The sequence below is a fragment of the Rousettus aegyptiacus genome, unplaced genomic scaffold, assembly GCF_014176215.1.
Source record: "Rousettus aegyptiacus isolate mRouAeg1 unplaced genomic scaffold, mRouAeg1.p scaffold_m13_p_3, whole genome shotgun sequence".
Classification (NCBI taxonomy): Eukaryota; Metazoa; Chordata; class Mammalia; order Chiroptera; family Pteropodidae; genus Rousettus; species Rousettus aegyptiacus.
Genome location: NW_023416306.1, coordinates 168,022,444 through 168,038,552, shown reverse-complemented (window position 1 = coordinate 168,038,552; position 16,109 = coordinate 168,022,444). Strand labels below are relative to the sequence as shown.

Genomic DNA, 16,109 nt, shown 5'->3' with positions numbered 1-16,109 from the left:
ATAGGCCTAAACAAGTCTAAAAGAGAGCTCTTTCAAAACATTTACAACAAAAGGTATATGTGATAAGCAAGCGTTGTTATGCTTTAATAGGCAGCGTAAAACGATGGGGCCCCTTTGAACTGAGCGAGCTTAGAGCCAGAGCTTAGAGCTTAGAGCTTGGTGCTGACTGTGGGATAGAGCTCAGGAGAGTAAGAACACAGAATCCACTGTAGCGAGTTCTCTCTGCACAGATTGCCGAGGGTGAAACGTTGCATAAAGGACAGGCTGGCACACTTACGGGGTCCAGGGATTTGGAACGCGCCCAGGTCATCACTGTAGAAATTAAAATAAATATCTTCCGCTTCTCAATATGGCTGACTTCTTCGTTCAGCGCTGTAGGGCCAAAAAGCCAGCGGTTATTTGGATTCCTGCAACACGTGTTTTCAAAGTCATGTGCTGTTGGCGGGACTCGAAGTTACTTCTTTTTCCAGGAGCGACTTAACTCCAGGACGGCCACCCCCCGACGCTTCGCTGCCCAGGCCCCACTGTCATCCTCAGCTCCCTCCCTCCAGCTGCCTGACTGCTTCTGAGCCCAGCTGAAGATTCGAGCCCCCTTTCTACTCTGGCCTGCAGCCCAGCCGTGTGCATTTGCTTTTTTGGAGGGCCAGTGACAGTGATAAATATAGCGGGCATGGACCAGCACTATTCACGGGCTTCGATGAATTCTCGCCATTACGAGACAGGTACTAACTACTCTGCTCTCTGTTTTACAGATGAAGGAACAGGGGCACAATCCGTCCAGGGCCATGGAAGGAAGTGGGGGGATGCAGGGTGCAGGCCGAGCAGTCTGGTCGTACTGAGCTGTAGGACCAGCTCCATGGAGACTGGAGGGGGTGGTTCCATCGGGGTTGGGGAACGGGGATTGGGGCCCCAGATCAGCGGGTAAGACCCTCTGATGACCTCGCATAAAGCAGCCCTATGTAGCCTAAGCCATTGTGGAAGGAAATAATTTGGAGACTGCCCATCCTTCACGCCCTGGGCTCGGGGAGAGTGGCCGGTGACCTGAGGGCCATGGGTGGGGTGTGGACAGGCATGGCAAGGTGGGAAAGCTCCGTTGTGAGCAAGGATTGTGGACACCGTGCAGGGGTCGAAATTTAGAACAGTACTGGATGGAAGGGCGAGGATTTGATTTCCAAAGGGTCCCTCCAGACACCCTAGCACTGAATCTCCCAGAATGCTTTCGGCATGTGATTCCACGCACATATTTTTCATGACGTATAATTTTCCAGCAAAAAAAAAAAAAAAAAAAAAAATCCTGAAGTGAAGTCTAATTCTAATTATCAGGGGATCTAAGTGACACAGTTGTCGGGGAACATTTTCAGTCTCAGGAGCTGATTCCTGACAACAAGCAAAACAATGAAATGCTGGTATCCTGAATGTACTAAACACATGGATTCTGACCAGAAGATGAGGAAGCGTTGTTGAACTCAGTCTGGGAGCACTATGTCCACACGTTAATCCCAGTGTAAATGTTAATTTTGGTTTCTGTTTTTATTCTATTAACAAAAACTGCCTTTTCAGTTAATTTTGCTCCGTTGCCCTTTCCGCTCTGCAGTGTTTCGGATTGGCCTCTTTTGCAAACGTTGGCACAGTTAGAGGTCCCCTATCTGGGTTATCCTTTTCTATTTATGATCATTTTAATGGGTCTAACTGATCTGCTCGTTCACTTGTGAACAAGCGCATTTTATCCGTATATGCAAATTTCCTCTCATTTCTAATACTTTCTTCCTTCATACTAAGCCATTTTGCCTTCCTTCGATGCTATCCGTGAAAGGCAAGGTAGAATTATTTTCTATTAAAACATTTAAAAATAATGTAATAAAATATTATTAAGAAGTAATATGTACCCATTGCAAAACCAGACCAAAACAAAACTCCAAAATCTAAGAATGTGCATCGGATAAAATGACAAAGTTCCCACCTCTATTCTCCATAACCTCACCAGCCCCAAGGCCCCTGCTGATGCTGATGACAGACCAAGGGCCTCTGGTTATACACTCTTGCAGGCACAAACGCTTTATATCTCAAAAATGGGGGTAATACAGTTAAAACCTTTCTACCGAAGAGAGCAATATTTTCTTGATTATATAAGGCTTTTTATCAGAATGAAGAAGGAAGTAGTAAAACGTACTCTGCATTTGAAAGCTCGCGAAAGGAAATGGAGTATTATTAACATTTCCTTGAGGAGCACAGCTGAGGGGTGAAGCTCAGCTGTCACAGCAGGAAGTCAATGGTTAATGTCAAAAATTTCACAGTCAGAGGACATCGTGCAGGTGTTTTTATGTATTAAAAGAAACAAGTAGGTCGAATGAGGTTCCTTTTGGGGATTAGGGATGTGATGGAAAAGGAATGCACGTAATTGTTGCTTTTTATTCTAAGCTCTACTATGCTTTTTAATTTTCAAAACACGTCCAGGTTTTATTTCAGAAAAAGTATTAAAAATTTAAGGAAATTGCAAATATACATTATGTAGAAATATCAATTTCAAAAAGCCTGGCACAAAACAAGAACTCAGTAAACATTAGCTCTGATTATTATTTTAGGTGGTGCAATTATTTTAGAAGGTGCAATTACATATCATCTGTAAATGTCTGCGGAGGGACAAAATGCACAAAGCAGGCTTTAGAAGAGCTCTGTTCCAAAAGTTGGCACAATGTTTATGTTGCTGATTTGTAGCTTATTGAACGAAATTTAGGCCTAAAGTTATAAATGAGAAATCAGCCATCCTAAGCTCCCAAGGAGTCCCTTGCACCCACAGACAGTACTTTTCCATCATGATTTCCCTGAATGTGATACAGTCATTCCCGAGGCTCCATTCCAGGGGTCCCCAACCCCTGGGCCATGGATCAGTACTGGTCTGTGGCCTGATGGTGGCCTGCTAGGAACTGGGCCGCACAGCAGGAGGTGAGCGGCCGACCAGCCAGCGAAGCTTCAGCTGTATTTGCAGCCGCTCCCCAGCGCCAGCATCACCGCCTCAGCTCCGCCTCAGATCCTCAGGCATTAGATTCTCATAGGAGCACTGGTCCCTGGTATCAAAAAGATTGGGGACCACTGCTCTCTTCCGCTTCTTTGGATTTGAGCCAAAATCTGGCTTTGCTCTTGATCTTATTCAGAGGTCGTTAAAGTACTGCCTGACTTTTCAATAAAGTTTTATTGGAACAAGACCATTCGTTTACACATCATCTATGGCTGTGACAATGGCAGAGCAGTTGGATCAAAAGGACAAAAATATTTATTATCTGGCCCTTTACAGAAAAAGTCTGCTGACCCCTGATCTAATCTTGCTAAAACAAAGACACTGAAGCATAAAAAATATTGAAATGTAAGGTGCTCTGTGTCTTTCAGGCTGTCCTCCTGGTCCAAAACAATGATTGGCATCAGCTGATCTGCTTTCTCCTTGGCTTCCAACTTAATGAGGAGATGGATCACAAAGTACCACATTGCTAAACATCACCTTGTTCTCTTAGACCCGAGGTCCTCACAGTTCCTTCTGGTTTTCAAAACATTTTAAAGCTGCAAATATTCCCCACAAGCCCATCCTGACCCCCTGCTATCAGAGAACACTTTGTTGGATCGAATCGAATCCTCACAGTTAGAAATGGTTCCTCTCGTCTTAAAGTCCCATCTCTCCTGTGACACCTGCCTTGTGACCGTGCTATTCTCTTCCCTGTGACACGGTCTCTCACGTGCACCTTGGCTGTCTTGGAGGCCTCCAGGTGCCTGGAGGGCATAATCTTTGTCTTATTTGTCTCTGTATCCTCCCAATGCATTCATTCTGCAGTGCCTGCAGAATGAATAAAGGTTGAATTTTGGAAGTTACTGTTTCATTTACTTTAAGGATTAAAAACATTCTATTCCTTGGAAGCACCCACTGTTAATTAAACAAAGAGGCCATTAGACTCAGGTCATTCTAATACCTTCTCAGCCCTCGTCAGCAAATGACAACTTAAGCCTGTAAATGCCTCAAGGTTAAGAAATCAAAACCTAAGGACATGGGAGGGGGTTGGAGGGGGAGTGAAAGAGGAAGGGATTAAGAAATACATTGGTAGTTACACAATAGTCATGAGGATATAAATACAGTATAAGGAATACAGTCAATGACATTGTAACAACTTCGTATGGTGTCAGGTGGGTACTAGACTTATTGGAGTGATCGGTTCATAAGTTTATAAATGTCTAACTACTATGCTGTACACCTGAAACTAATATAATATTATATGCCAACTGTAATTGAAAAATAAAAATAATGATTAAATGTTAAAAAAAAAAAAAAACCCTAAGGACAATCAATCACAGCCAACTGGGCTCTTCTTCCTAATAAGGTAAATGCTTAAATGATAGCCAATCAAACTGCTTCTTTGCTTTGCCTCTGGCTTTTCTCTATAAAAGTCTTTCCCCTGGCTCCTGTCAATGGGGTACTCCTAGCCACTTTCGATTCGGCGCAGCCCAATTTGAACTGGTTTTTGCTCAGATAAACTCCTAAAATTTTTTTAATATGCCTCGGTTTATCTTTCAATAATATTCACAGGTATATTCATTAGCCTGATTTCATGTTTTAGGTAAATTTCAGATCTTTTTTCTCCCCATGGTCCTAATTTGCCCAATGTGTTCATTAGATGAATGTTAGGTAAATTGCACAAAGGTAGAGTCCTGGAGAGTAAAGGGTGTGTCTCACTGACCAGAGACTGCCCAGATGGCTTCCTCCACCTGCGGAGGGTTCTCGGTGATGTTATAAATGATGATGTCACACTCCAGCAGTCGCATGAGAAGGTCTTCCCGAGAGATGGCCTGAAAAAGAGGATTGACGATCATTCGTTCAAGAAGCTGACAAGGTAACCTCAGTATTTAGAGACAGAATGACAATTTCCAAATTAGGTTTGCTGCACTGACGAGTCCCACAGAAAAAAAAAAAATTGCAGGAGGAGATTTCTATTTAAATGAAATTTTGGCTCTCTTCTGTGTGTGGTTTTCAAATAACAAAGAAGTTTATGAAAATAGCTGGGAACAGATGATTAAAAAAATTGCATAATGATCCTAGGTACTATTTCGGCATGCTGTTTACACCCCAATTCAGAAGGGAAGAATTAGAACACACTGGAAGAAAATGTGGGAGGCATTTAAAACTAACTCAAACTCTATGAAAGATTATTGGAGCAATTACATATCATGAATCACTTAGATGTGCTGATGAGTGATTTATGTGGATTGTTTCAGAATTCTCAAGATGGAATTAATCTGTTCTCTTTCTAGATGTAAGGTATCTTATTACAATTAACAGTTGGAAATACTTTTTTTAAAAAAGAAACTTTTAATGGTTAAAATATAAAGTTCTTACATTAGGCAAAAGTTAACTGTGGTGATCATTGTGTTTTAACTTATTCCTTGCTGTGTGGATGCTGGCACGTTTTCCAGTAGTACAATGCCACGGGTGGGTATAAAGATAACCACACAAGGACTCTGCATCTGCAAACCAGGATTCGCATTTGTCCTGAGGATCAGATATTCCCCACCGATCCTCGACAGGTTGCATCAAAACAGAACATTGCAGATCGGACTCGGTCTCTTAGCACAGTTTGTTGGAGAATGAAAGAAAAGGGGATGCCTTTTCTAATCCCAGAGGATTTCTTTGGTGGGGTTAATGCATCCATGTCAAGTTCAAGAGCATGGACTGCTAATTTCTCCAGCTCGTTCTCTAAATCCATTCGCACCAGCTGTATTAGTGTCCTGGGGCTGCTGTAACTAAGTACTGCAAACTGAGTGGCTTGAACAACAGAAATTGATGTCTCACAGTTCTGGAGCCTAAAAGTCCAAGGTCAAGGTGTCAGCGGGGTCGGTTCCTTCTGAGGCCGTGAGGGAGATTGCGCTCTATGTCTCTCTTCTATCTTTTGGTGGCTTCCTGGCCATCTTTGGCGTTCCTCGGCTTTTGACACGGCACACAAGATCTCTGCCTTCCTCTTCACGTGACGTTCTCCCTGTGTGATGTCTGGGTCCAAATCCCCTCTTTTGACTGGCATTCCAGTCACATTGGATGAGGAGCCCACCCGAATGACCTCCTTTTGATTTGATTTCCTCTGTAAAGACCCTGTCTCCAAATAAAGTCACATTCTGAGATACTGGGGGTCAGGAATTCAATGGATTTGTGTGTGTGTGCAGGGGGTGGGGAGGGCACTCAACTGAACCCATAAAACCGTCGACTCAGTTTCTTTTCCAGACGGAGTGTGCAGAAGACGCTCTGAAAATGCGGATCCAGACATAGATTTTTACCTTGTCGAAAGCGTGGCAATGCGAGAGGACAGTACCGTCCTGTGACACCCGGGACGAATCCAGTTTCAGGAATGACCCATGAAAGAAAGGACGAAGGAACAGTGGAGGCATTGCAGGCATGTGCTCCCAACACGGCCCATGAGAAAGAGGAGAAAGCTTCTGACCGAGTCGCGCCTGTGGGAGCACGTGAGCGTGGGGGCCAAAGAGAGACACACGTGCAGGTTAAATCACGGCCGGACTGATCTAGGCGGAAACAAGCGCATTGTCAAGAGCACAGTGGCCCTGACCAGGTGTTGGGTGGCCACGTGCATGCCTTCATTTGTTCATCCAACGAACATTTGTGGACTCTGTTTTGGCCCCAAAGAGAGAGGCAAAAATAACATATGGTTGTTAATAGTAAGGAGGTGTGTGTGTGTGTGTGTGTGTGTGTTGCTGGGAAAACCTTTAGCAAATAATTGTAGTCTACAGTAGACCAGAACACAACTAAGCGCGTATGAAGCCCTTGTACAAATCAGCAAGAGGCAGGCTGCTCTTGGTGGAAAAATTATACGAAGGCGTCCATTCTGGGGCGCACTGTGGCCAGCAGAAGGGGCTGCTCTTCAGGCCCTACTCGTGCCCTTAGCCGGGCGCCCTTGTGCAGTGCGCGACCTGTGCGGCCTTACGTGGCAGCCTCCGGTGGGGAAAGCGCTGTCATGGAGGGACAGCTGAGATCGGATGGACCTGAAGGAGTATGTGGTTATGGCTTGTAGGAGTTGCAAGTTGAGCGGGGCCTGGGATGCTCAAGGAGTGGCAGCTGGGTTGCTGAGCCGAGCGGAGGCGCCTCTCAGAGCCTGGAGCAGCCGGCGTTGTGCGCCCTCCACTCTCTCACTCTTCCCCTTGGCTCTGGCTATACTGATGCTACTTCAAAGCACACCGCAAACTTCCCCAGGCGTCCCCTTGTGTGGCATTTCCTGGCTCCCTTATCGGCCTGGCAAGCTCTACTCCATCCTAGAGCCCCAGCCTCAGCCCCCGCCTCTCTGGTAGACCCCAGCTCCCCAAAGGAGGGCCATCTGCGGGGTTCTGCACTGCTGGAGGCTCGAGAACTCCATAACAGTGGACCTTCAGGGGCCTCGATCTGTGCGTGGGGGCGGGATTTGAGGCCCCATTCGCGTGGCTCTGTAGAGAAGACACAACTCAGCAACCACACGTTCGGAGCTTGTGCGCCCCTCTGCTGTCATGTTCACTGTGCTGCCGGGTCGCTAATCATCCACATCAGAGTCCCTGCCAGGCTGTGAGCTCCGTGCTCACCTGTGGCTCCTCAGGGGATTCAGATTCAGGTGTAAAAGCAGAGAGGTGATGGAGATCTGAACTAATGGACATAGCTCTGAGAAAGGACACGCCCCTCAGAAAGCTTTTTAGAGAGGTGGAGGACCCCATGACCAGGAGGCAGGGCAGCCAGGAGCCACAGCGACACGGGCTTTTAGCTGTGGTGGGGGTGAACGCATAGAGCATGGTATGAAGGACGCTGTTGGTTGTTCTACAAAGATCCATTTGCTCTTTCTCTTTTTCAGCAGAACCCCGATTTTGTTCAGATACTCCTCTTCTCACCTTGTGGGAAACTAGCTCCTTCTCTAGTTCAAGGAAGGAGCCTTATTGATCTAAGGGTAAGTGATTGGCTTAAGAGTGAGCATGTGGCTCAATTTAAGACAGGGAGATTCAAGGAGATGTTTGCGGAGTGCTGCTGGAATGTTCGTCCTCCTTTCTGAGACCTTCGGAAAGTTCTCTTCGCCAGGCGTTGCTGTGTATCAATGTGAGGCCCTGGAGTACTGCAGCCTTGCTGACAGCCTGAGCATGAAGTCAACCCCAGAGGAAAGCGGAGCCCAGGAAGGGGCAGGAAGAGAAGCTGCAGACCCTGGATCATGCCAGCCCTGAAGCTGCATCTTCCAGCCACATACGCTGAAGAATTTCCTTATTAAGCCAGTTTGCATTGATCTTTTTCTATTCCTTGCAGCCCCCCAGAAAACCCAAACTGACACAGGCATCAAGGTCCTTAATAAAAATTATGAGTACGAATGGCAGAGTGGATTTGTTGAGGTGTGTAAACAAATTTAATTTGGAGTAGACTGATTTAGAAGTGCCTGCGAGACATCTGGGGGAGTGGGCTAGGAGCCAGTTAGATCTTTGGGTCAACAGAGCTGCAGACAGACTTGAAAAGCATTGGTGTTGGGGGAGCTGAAACCATAGGACTGGAAAGGGTTTAAGAAGGGTACCCATTATGAGAGGAGGGAGCTCTGGGAAAACTACAGTAAGGGCTGGAAAGAGGAAAAAGAGCCAGTGAAAGAACCCGAGGAGGCAGGCGTGGGCGTGTAAGAGGAGCCAGGGCATGACGGCCGCAGGAGAAGGACGGAGTTTCTCTTGGGAAGCCAGGTAACATGGGCCCCTGGGAATTAGGGGTTCATGGTGACCCTGAAATGGTGGGGACCGAGCCTCCTGGCACTGGACAGACCAGGGACTGGGTAGCCCAGGAGTGAATCCTGCCAACGTGACTGAGCCCTCCCGGAAGTTCAGTGGTGGCCGGGGCCAGGGACAGAGAAAGGCTGATGGCTATCAAGGAGGCCAAATGAGTGTGTGGATTTTTGTTTGTTTTCGTAGTGGGGAAGATGTGAGCATATGTACAGGTAGAAAGAAAGAAGCCAGTGAAGAGTGAAGATCCAGAAGAGTGGGAAAGGGCGTAGGTGGTGAAGACAGTTCCCAAAGATGGTGAGAGGGGACTCATTCATTCGTTTTGCAAATATTTATTGAGGGCCACTCTCTGTCAGTTGCTGTGCTAGGTGAGGCACAGTCTCTGTCCTTAAGGAGCTGATATAGTCAGTGGGACCCACAACAGAGAGATAATAACAATGGAATGTGAAAAGTGTTACGACCTAGGCAGGGAAAGGATGCTGTGGTGGTTCCAGAAAAGAGCTCGGAGTCTAAACTGGGAGTGGGGAAGAAGTAGGAATCATGGAGGGCTTCCCGGAGGAGATGGCATCCTGAGTTAAATCTTGAAGGACGAATAGGGCTGGTTAAAGGAGGGAAGAGGGAAAGTCTTAAGGAGGGTACCCTGTTCCAGGGTACAGCATGTCCAAAGCTGTGTGGTAGGGCCTGGGGAGTATCAGGCAGGATGATGGGAGGAGGTAGTCTGGGAGGAACAGCCCACCTGGATGTATGTATATATGTATGTGTGTGTATGTATGTATGTATGTATGTATGTATGTATTTGAGTGTTTACTATGTACTAACTTCCTGGAGATATTTAAATGTCTCAGGACGAGGATCGCATGGAATTTTCCATGTAGAGGCAGCACTGTTTCTCATAAGACAGTAGTATAACAGCTTGTTGTTCCTGAGTGGCTTACTATGAAAGGAGGTTCACTGTGGCCAAGGGTTATGTTGGGGTGACTAGGGTAGAAAATATTTTAGATACAACATATATAGAGAGAGATGTTTAGGAGTCTGAAAGTCCAGATTACATTCATCCTTTCCAAAAATGTCTTATTTAAATTCTTTGCTTCGGGTAAACCTTGAAAGTGGAGACAACGGATGTTAATGTCCCTTACAGGACAAAGAGCTGCCCTCACCTCGCCCCTCACCTTCCCCGCAGCCCCACGTGTTTGTGGGAGAATGGGAATGAGAAGCAAAGAGTAAGACGTATGGCGAGGGTGCCGGAGCGGAGGGAGACGCTTCCTTCGGGACTTACTGTGTAGGTCTCCACGGCGAAGTCGGGCTCGGGTTCTCTGGGCGGCGCGGAGAGCGTGCCCACCACCTGGAACGTGCCTTCCTTCAGTCTGGGTGAGGAGGCTTCCGGCATGGCCGACTTACTTTCATCTTCCTCCTCCTCTTCTTCCGTAATTTCTTCAAGTGAAGCTCCGACTACACAGTTCGAGAGAAACTGCAAGACAACAGACATTCTCCAAATAGTAAGGACAACTCGGAGTAAGGGCCGTCAATGAATGACGATTCTAAAAATTCATCTTCAGTGAGGACTTGCTAGAGGTGCCGTATATGAAAATGCAAGACATTCTTTAGAATTAGCGTCACCAGGGATAGCTAACAAATAACTTGGCTTATTTGCACCTACAGAAATTCCTTCCTTGATTTCTTAACACCGACAGAGATTCCATTTTTCTATTCATGTAATTATTTCCCTTCCCTTTCTCATAAGAACCCCTTGCCTTCACCTTCTAATCAGAACACTATTTGTGTTTCTGCCTGAATCAGTGCTTCCTGAGTAGCTATTCTTTTTGGATCTCAAATAACTGTTCGTTGCCTCTCACCTTGGCCTTTTACTTTTAGGTTAACAGCAATCACTTGGAATCTGAGAAAGAGAGGTCCTGGTTAGTCAAGGAACAACTGAAACATTCTGTTATTGATAAGCTTTTGAAACATATCTCTACAAACTAAAAGTTTTATTCTAAAGGTATTAAACAATAATCTGAGATCGAAAGGGAGAAAAGTAAAAAGTCTTATCAGCTTCCGTCTCTCCTCATGCCAATCATGCCACCTTCCTTTCAAATACTCTGATGGCTTTCACTGGATTAGAATATAAGCCAAACTCCTGATCCCACGCGATCTGGGCCTTTGTGCTTGACTCGCCTCCGTTAATTTATGCCACGGACATCAGAGGAGTCCTGACCACCTGTGAGGCATTGGCTGCTGAGCGGGGCCACATTCTGACATTCGTGGTCTCTTTTCTCCACACAAAAAAATATTAAAAATTACATTTCACAACTGTACTGATATGAAGACAAACAACCTTTGACCCTCCAATTTCATTTGCTTCTTTCTGATGCTCAAAGAAAACAAAAACATCTTTGTCGACCCCAAAGCCTCGTGGGCCTGGGGCACTGTGACTTCCGTGCACCAGTGAAGTCAGCCCTGGGTCCCTGGGTCACTCACTGCACACCTGCCACTCTGTCTTCTGAAAATGCCAACCTGGTTTGCACCGCAGAACCTTTGCCCCGGCTCCGCCCCCTGAGAACGAGGCGCTCTGGCTTGATCCTCGGCTGCGCACGTCAGATGAAACGCCATCCTTCAGGAGTGCCTTATCATGAACTTGTGTTTCAAACAGCTCTTCTCTTCCACTGGCCAACATTTTATGCCCTCTCTCTTTCAGAGTACTTATCACACATTGACAGCTCTGGTTTATTCTAAAAATCATTTACTGTTTTTCTTTTTCCAGGAGAGACAGGATCCTTGGGGGTGGGGGGGGGCAACCTTTTTTGGTCTTATTCACTGAGTAGTTCTCTGTGCTCGTGAATGAGTCCCATCCTCCAGAGGTGATCAGTTAAATTTCTTGTGTACTCTGAGATGTTTTCTGTCTATAGATGATCTGTCTACCTATCTCTCTGCCTTCTCTACATCTCTATCTTTTCGAAAGACACAAATAAGTTTATACCACACTTGTTTTTTTTATGCTTCTTTTCTTTAAAAAAGTTTTTTGATTGTTACTATCTTGGTTTAGTTTTATTTGTCCTTGTCTCTTCTTTCCCCTTTCCGAGTAATGTGTTTTTAGTCCTTGTTTTGTAGATATTTCATATATAATACGTATACTATCACATGTATTGTTTATCATATATAATTACATGCCGTATCAAAATATACTATTTTATATATGAATTACATAGCAAAATCCACATTGTTTTGACTGATCAACTTTAGACGATATACTGATTTGAACAGTGTCCCTCTCCCCAGATTCCCGTCCACTTGGAAAGTGTGAATCTGACCATATTGGTCTTTGCAGATGTCATCGGGTTAGGTGAAGTTATACTGTATTAGGTGGGCTCTATCCAGTGACTGGTGTCCTTATAAGAGGAGGAAAATTTGGGCACAGAGACGGTCCGTAGAGGACAGCATTTAAAGACGGAAGCAGAGATTGGAGTGTAGTCTACGAGCCACGGATGGCAAGGATTGCTGGCAGCCACCAGGAGCTAAGAGAGAAGCATGAAATGTTCTCCCCTGGCTCCTCCAGCAGGAACCAATCCCGCTGACAGACCTCTGGCCTGCAGAGCTGGGGGAGAATAAATTCTGTTGTTTTAAGACACGCAGTTTGTGGAAATTTGTTACCACAGCCCTAGAAAAGGGAAATGATAAAAATTATGGCTTTTCCTTCCTTCCCCTCCTCCCCGCCACCACTGAGCATTTTAAAATGAAGGGCCCTAGGGTCCCCCCCTTTTTTTTCCCCGTATATCTTAATTTTCCAGGGCTAAAGATGGAGAAGGGTGGGGAAGCTTAGTGGCACTCTGGCCCCAAACAGTCCCTGGCACGTAACATGCTCAAACCGTATGTTGAAGGAATGGCTGAATGAATCACCGTGGGTGATAAAACCATTGGACTTACTTTTTTATCAGTTGCCTGCTTCAGATGCGGTGGCGGAGTGGAAAGAGAACCCGGTCAGGAGGCCAAAGACCTGGGCTCTGTTTCCAGGTCCTGACCCCGGGGGTCGCTATGTGATCTCGGCTGAGGGCGCCTTCCTTCCTCTGAGCCCGTGTCCCCTCATTTACAGGGGAGGGCGCGAGGCTAACCGGCTAACGCCAAACATCTGGGTTTCCAGGTGGGGCGCTTGTCTGGCCTGGATGCGGATTGGGGTTTTGGGGGGTACTGGCCGTGTCCAGGACGAGGGACCTTCTCTTAGGAGAGGCCCTGACCGCGCTGCGCCCATGGTTCAGGTGCGGCGACCTGGGGCTGGGGACTGGGAGCTGGGGGTTGGGGGTCTTTGCTCTGACCCGCTGCCGCTCACCTTCCCGATGTTTCTGCTGCTGTATGAGTCCAGAAGGTTTATAAACACCCTCTGGATCCGCGTAACTTTCTCCGTCCGCACAACAACTTCCTCTTCTTCAGTCATCGCTGGAGCAGCGCTGGTTGCTAAGGAGAAAGCGTCCCTTTAGTTGCCAAGGCGGCGGGGTCGCGGTCTTGGGGCTGTTGGGCCTGGGCGGCTCTCCGGGGGGCGGGGCCTAGGATGCTGGGCGGGGCGTTCAGGGGGAGTGGGCGGGACCCAGGGCGCTGGGCGGGGCCGCCGGCTCCCGGCGCTCGGTGGGCTCCGCCCCGCGTTGCGCGCCAGGCTGGTCGGTGTCCGACCCCACTCTGCCCTGCTACGTGCCATTTGCCCTCGGGCAGGGCGTGTCCTCTGTCCTCTTTCTTCTCTTTCATTCGTAAACTCTGGAAACACGTCCCGGCGTCCCTTCGACAGGAAGGACTGAAATTATTGATGAATCTGATGAAAAGGTAAAGCCCACTGCCTTGGCCTCTCCTGAAATATTGGAGTAATTAACGTTCCCCTGTGGGATGGTCTGACCAGGAGGAGGTGACATAATCCTCTACGGCAAAGAAGAGCTGTTGCCTTGGAGTGTCGGGTCCTGGACACCCAAACGAAAACGTGTGTGGTCCCCACTGTGCGGTCAGTTGCTTGGTCCACAAGGCTCAACAGGCTTAGAGGTCATTCCCTAGCAGTTCTGAAAGACCTCTGGGAGTGGGGTGCGGTGGAGGCCATTAGAGGCCCACTGTGCTGGGGATTCATTCACCCCCATTCACAAAGGGAAGGAATTTAGACTTTGTCCTTTCCAAGTAAGATTGTAGGTGCAGTGAGATAAATTGGCAAAAGTTGACATTCGATTTATTACAGAAGTCATCGCATCACAAAGGTCGTGGATATGACTACATCTTGCCATATGTTGTCTTGGAATAGCCTGATTCTTTTGAAATATTTTTGTGCTTCAAACATTCACTTGTTAAATATAAATTAAATATAAATATTTAACACATGCAGCAATTTAAATGTTTTAAAATACTGATTGCCTCCAAAAATGGAGGTGGCCCGGAAGCTCCAGACGACTTGGTGGCTCTGGGCTGTCAAGCATTCAAAAGATTTGGCTTTGAGTTACAGCTCTGCAGCCATTTGTGGGAGACTGGGACCCATCTTTTAACCTTTTCCCAAGCTGTTAAATTGGCTATAAAGCAAGAATGAGACCAGCAGCCTAACAGGGCTGTTAGGATTAAATAAGACATACATGAACACATTTTCTGAGTTCTCTCCAACGGTGAAATTGCTTTTCATTCTGCAAGCCTAAGGCGCACTGCTACAAATGGGAACCTTTTCATTCCTCTTTTTGTGCCCACCCCCTTTTCTTTTCTATACTTGCCTCATTCAAACCTTGACTTGATAAATTAACTTTGAAAGAACTTGCTCATTCTTTTTAAAAGATTGACAATAAAATGCTGTCAATTAAAATGTAAAGATATTCATACAAGACCAGTGCAAAACTTGATAAAATATTCTTCAGCATTCTTTCCAATAACTTGTTAGGTTGAATCCCTAGAATTTACTTGATGGCTCTGTTACAGATTTTGTTTATCCCTATCGCTACGAAGTTATTCAGGTAAGTACTGGTCATGCTACCATAGTATGTCTCACCCTTGTTTATTTCTTATTGTTTACACTACTGACAAGTAAATGAACTAGGGCCATAGTTATAAGGGGACGACTTCCAGAGAATTTTACATACATCATATTGGTAGGTTAAGGAGATTCTATTGATTTGATTACACCGACTAACATGTCTTACTGTTATTTCTTCCCATGTTTCAAAATCAGCTTTCATATAACCAGAGTTCAGGAGATGCTTTTATTTTTTGAATTATTATAAGAGTTAGTTTGAAGCAAACTGATGATGCTGCCAGGGAACCAAGATCTCAAATGCTTTTAGGAGACGCTTTTATTAAAATGTACTGTATGAGACAAGGGGTAGAGTCAGAACACCTGGGTTCTGCCCACCTCTGCTGCTCACAGGCGGGCTGCTGAGTCCCTCAAACTGTCCAAGTCCCAGCTTTGCCATTCACAAAATAAAGGGTTCTTGAGTCAACGTGATATATAGTCTGTGTTTTCCTGTTCTCCCTTGACAATCAAACAGCACGTTCTGTTTTTGAACACTGGAGAGAGAACAGGGTAGTGTGCAATGGAAGGAACTAATGATCAGTACACCATAAGCTGCTGATCTGCTGCGTGGGAAGTTTAACGATTGATTCTGGACTTGGGGGAAGGGTGGGAAGAGTGTCATCACTGGAAATGAGGTGTGTGCACCTTTTCATGATCATACTGCCCCCAAAGATCTTGGGAGAGGACACAAATGAGCACTGGTGCTTCTGAGAAAGATTCTTCAGCTGACTTAAAGTCCATATCTACTGCATTTCCCCTTCAATCAGTATATATAAGCAAATGTAGAAAATGTGAAAAGTATAAAGAAAATGAAAATTACCTATCTTAGCACCTAGTGGACTACTATGAACATGTAGATTTTATTTCATTTTCCTGTTACATAGATTATTTCTCAAAATAGATTAGTTCTATTTCTTTTTCATGGCTTCATATTTTCCCAAGAACAGAATGTGGAATAACTTAATCACTTTTTAGAGACATTCCAATTTTTCATGAGCGAAAATGAACATCCTTACAGTATATCTTTTGCCAAAACATCCTCTAGCGATTGCTAAAATATTACCAGTACAGAAACTGTAAGCTTTGTAAGGGCTCTATTACCTAGTGTTCCAGAAAGTTTCAGCAATATATCCTCCAATGAGAGTGCTCTCTCATTAAGTCTTTACTGGTATCATTGTGTTTAAAGAGAAATTATTAAATTATTAGGTGAAATGGCCCAACATAGCTAAACTCATTTACCTTTCTTGAATTACTGGTCATGTGGTTACTGGATGTTTGTATTTTTTTGTGTTGTTTCATAATATTATTTGCCTATTCTCATTTAGGTGTAAGATTTATTGAGTTTATTTAAAAA

At 45.6% G+C, this 16,109-nt stretch overlaps 1 protein-coding gene across 1 annotated transcript in view; it reads right to left on the bottom strand.

Annotated features, from left to right (window-relative positions):
* Positions 1-13,260, bottom strand: part of AK7 (adenylate kinase 7) — a 50,008-nt gene extending 36,748 nt beyond the window's left edge. The window contains exons 1-4 of the mRNA XM_016159877.2: positions 13,064-13,260; positions 10,022-10,213; positions 4,719-4,827; positions 278-372 (exon numbers count right to left, since the gene is read on the bottom strand). Coding sequence (XP_016015363.2) covers positions 278-372; positions 4,719-4,827; positions 10,022-10,213; positions 13,064-13,168 — 501 coding nt within the window. The 5' untranslated portion in view covers positions 13,169-13,260. The remainder of the gene's footprint in view (positions 1-277; positions 373-4,718; positions 4,828-10,021; positions 10,214-13,063) is intronic.
* Between the last annotated feature and the right edge of the window lie 2,849 nt (positions 13,261-16,109).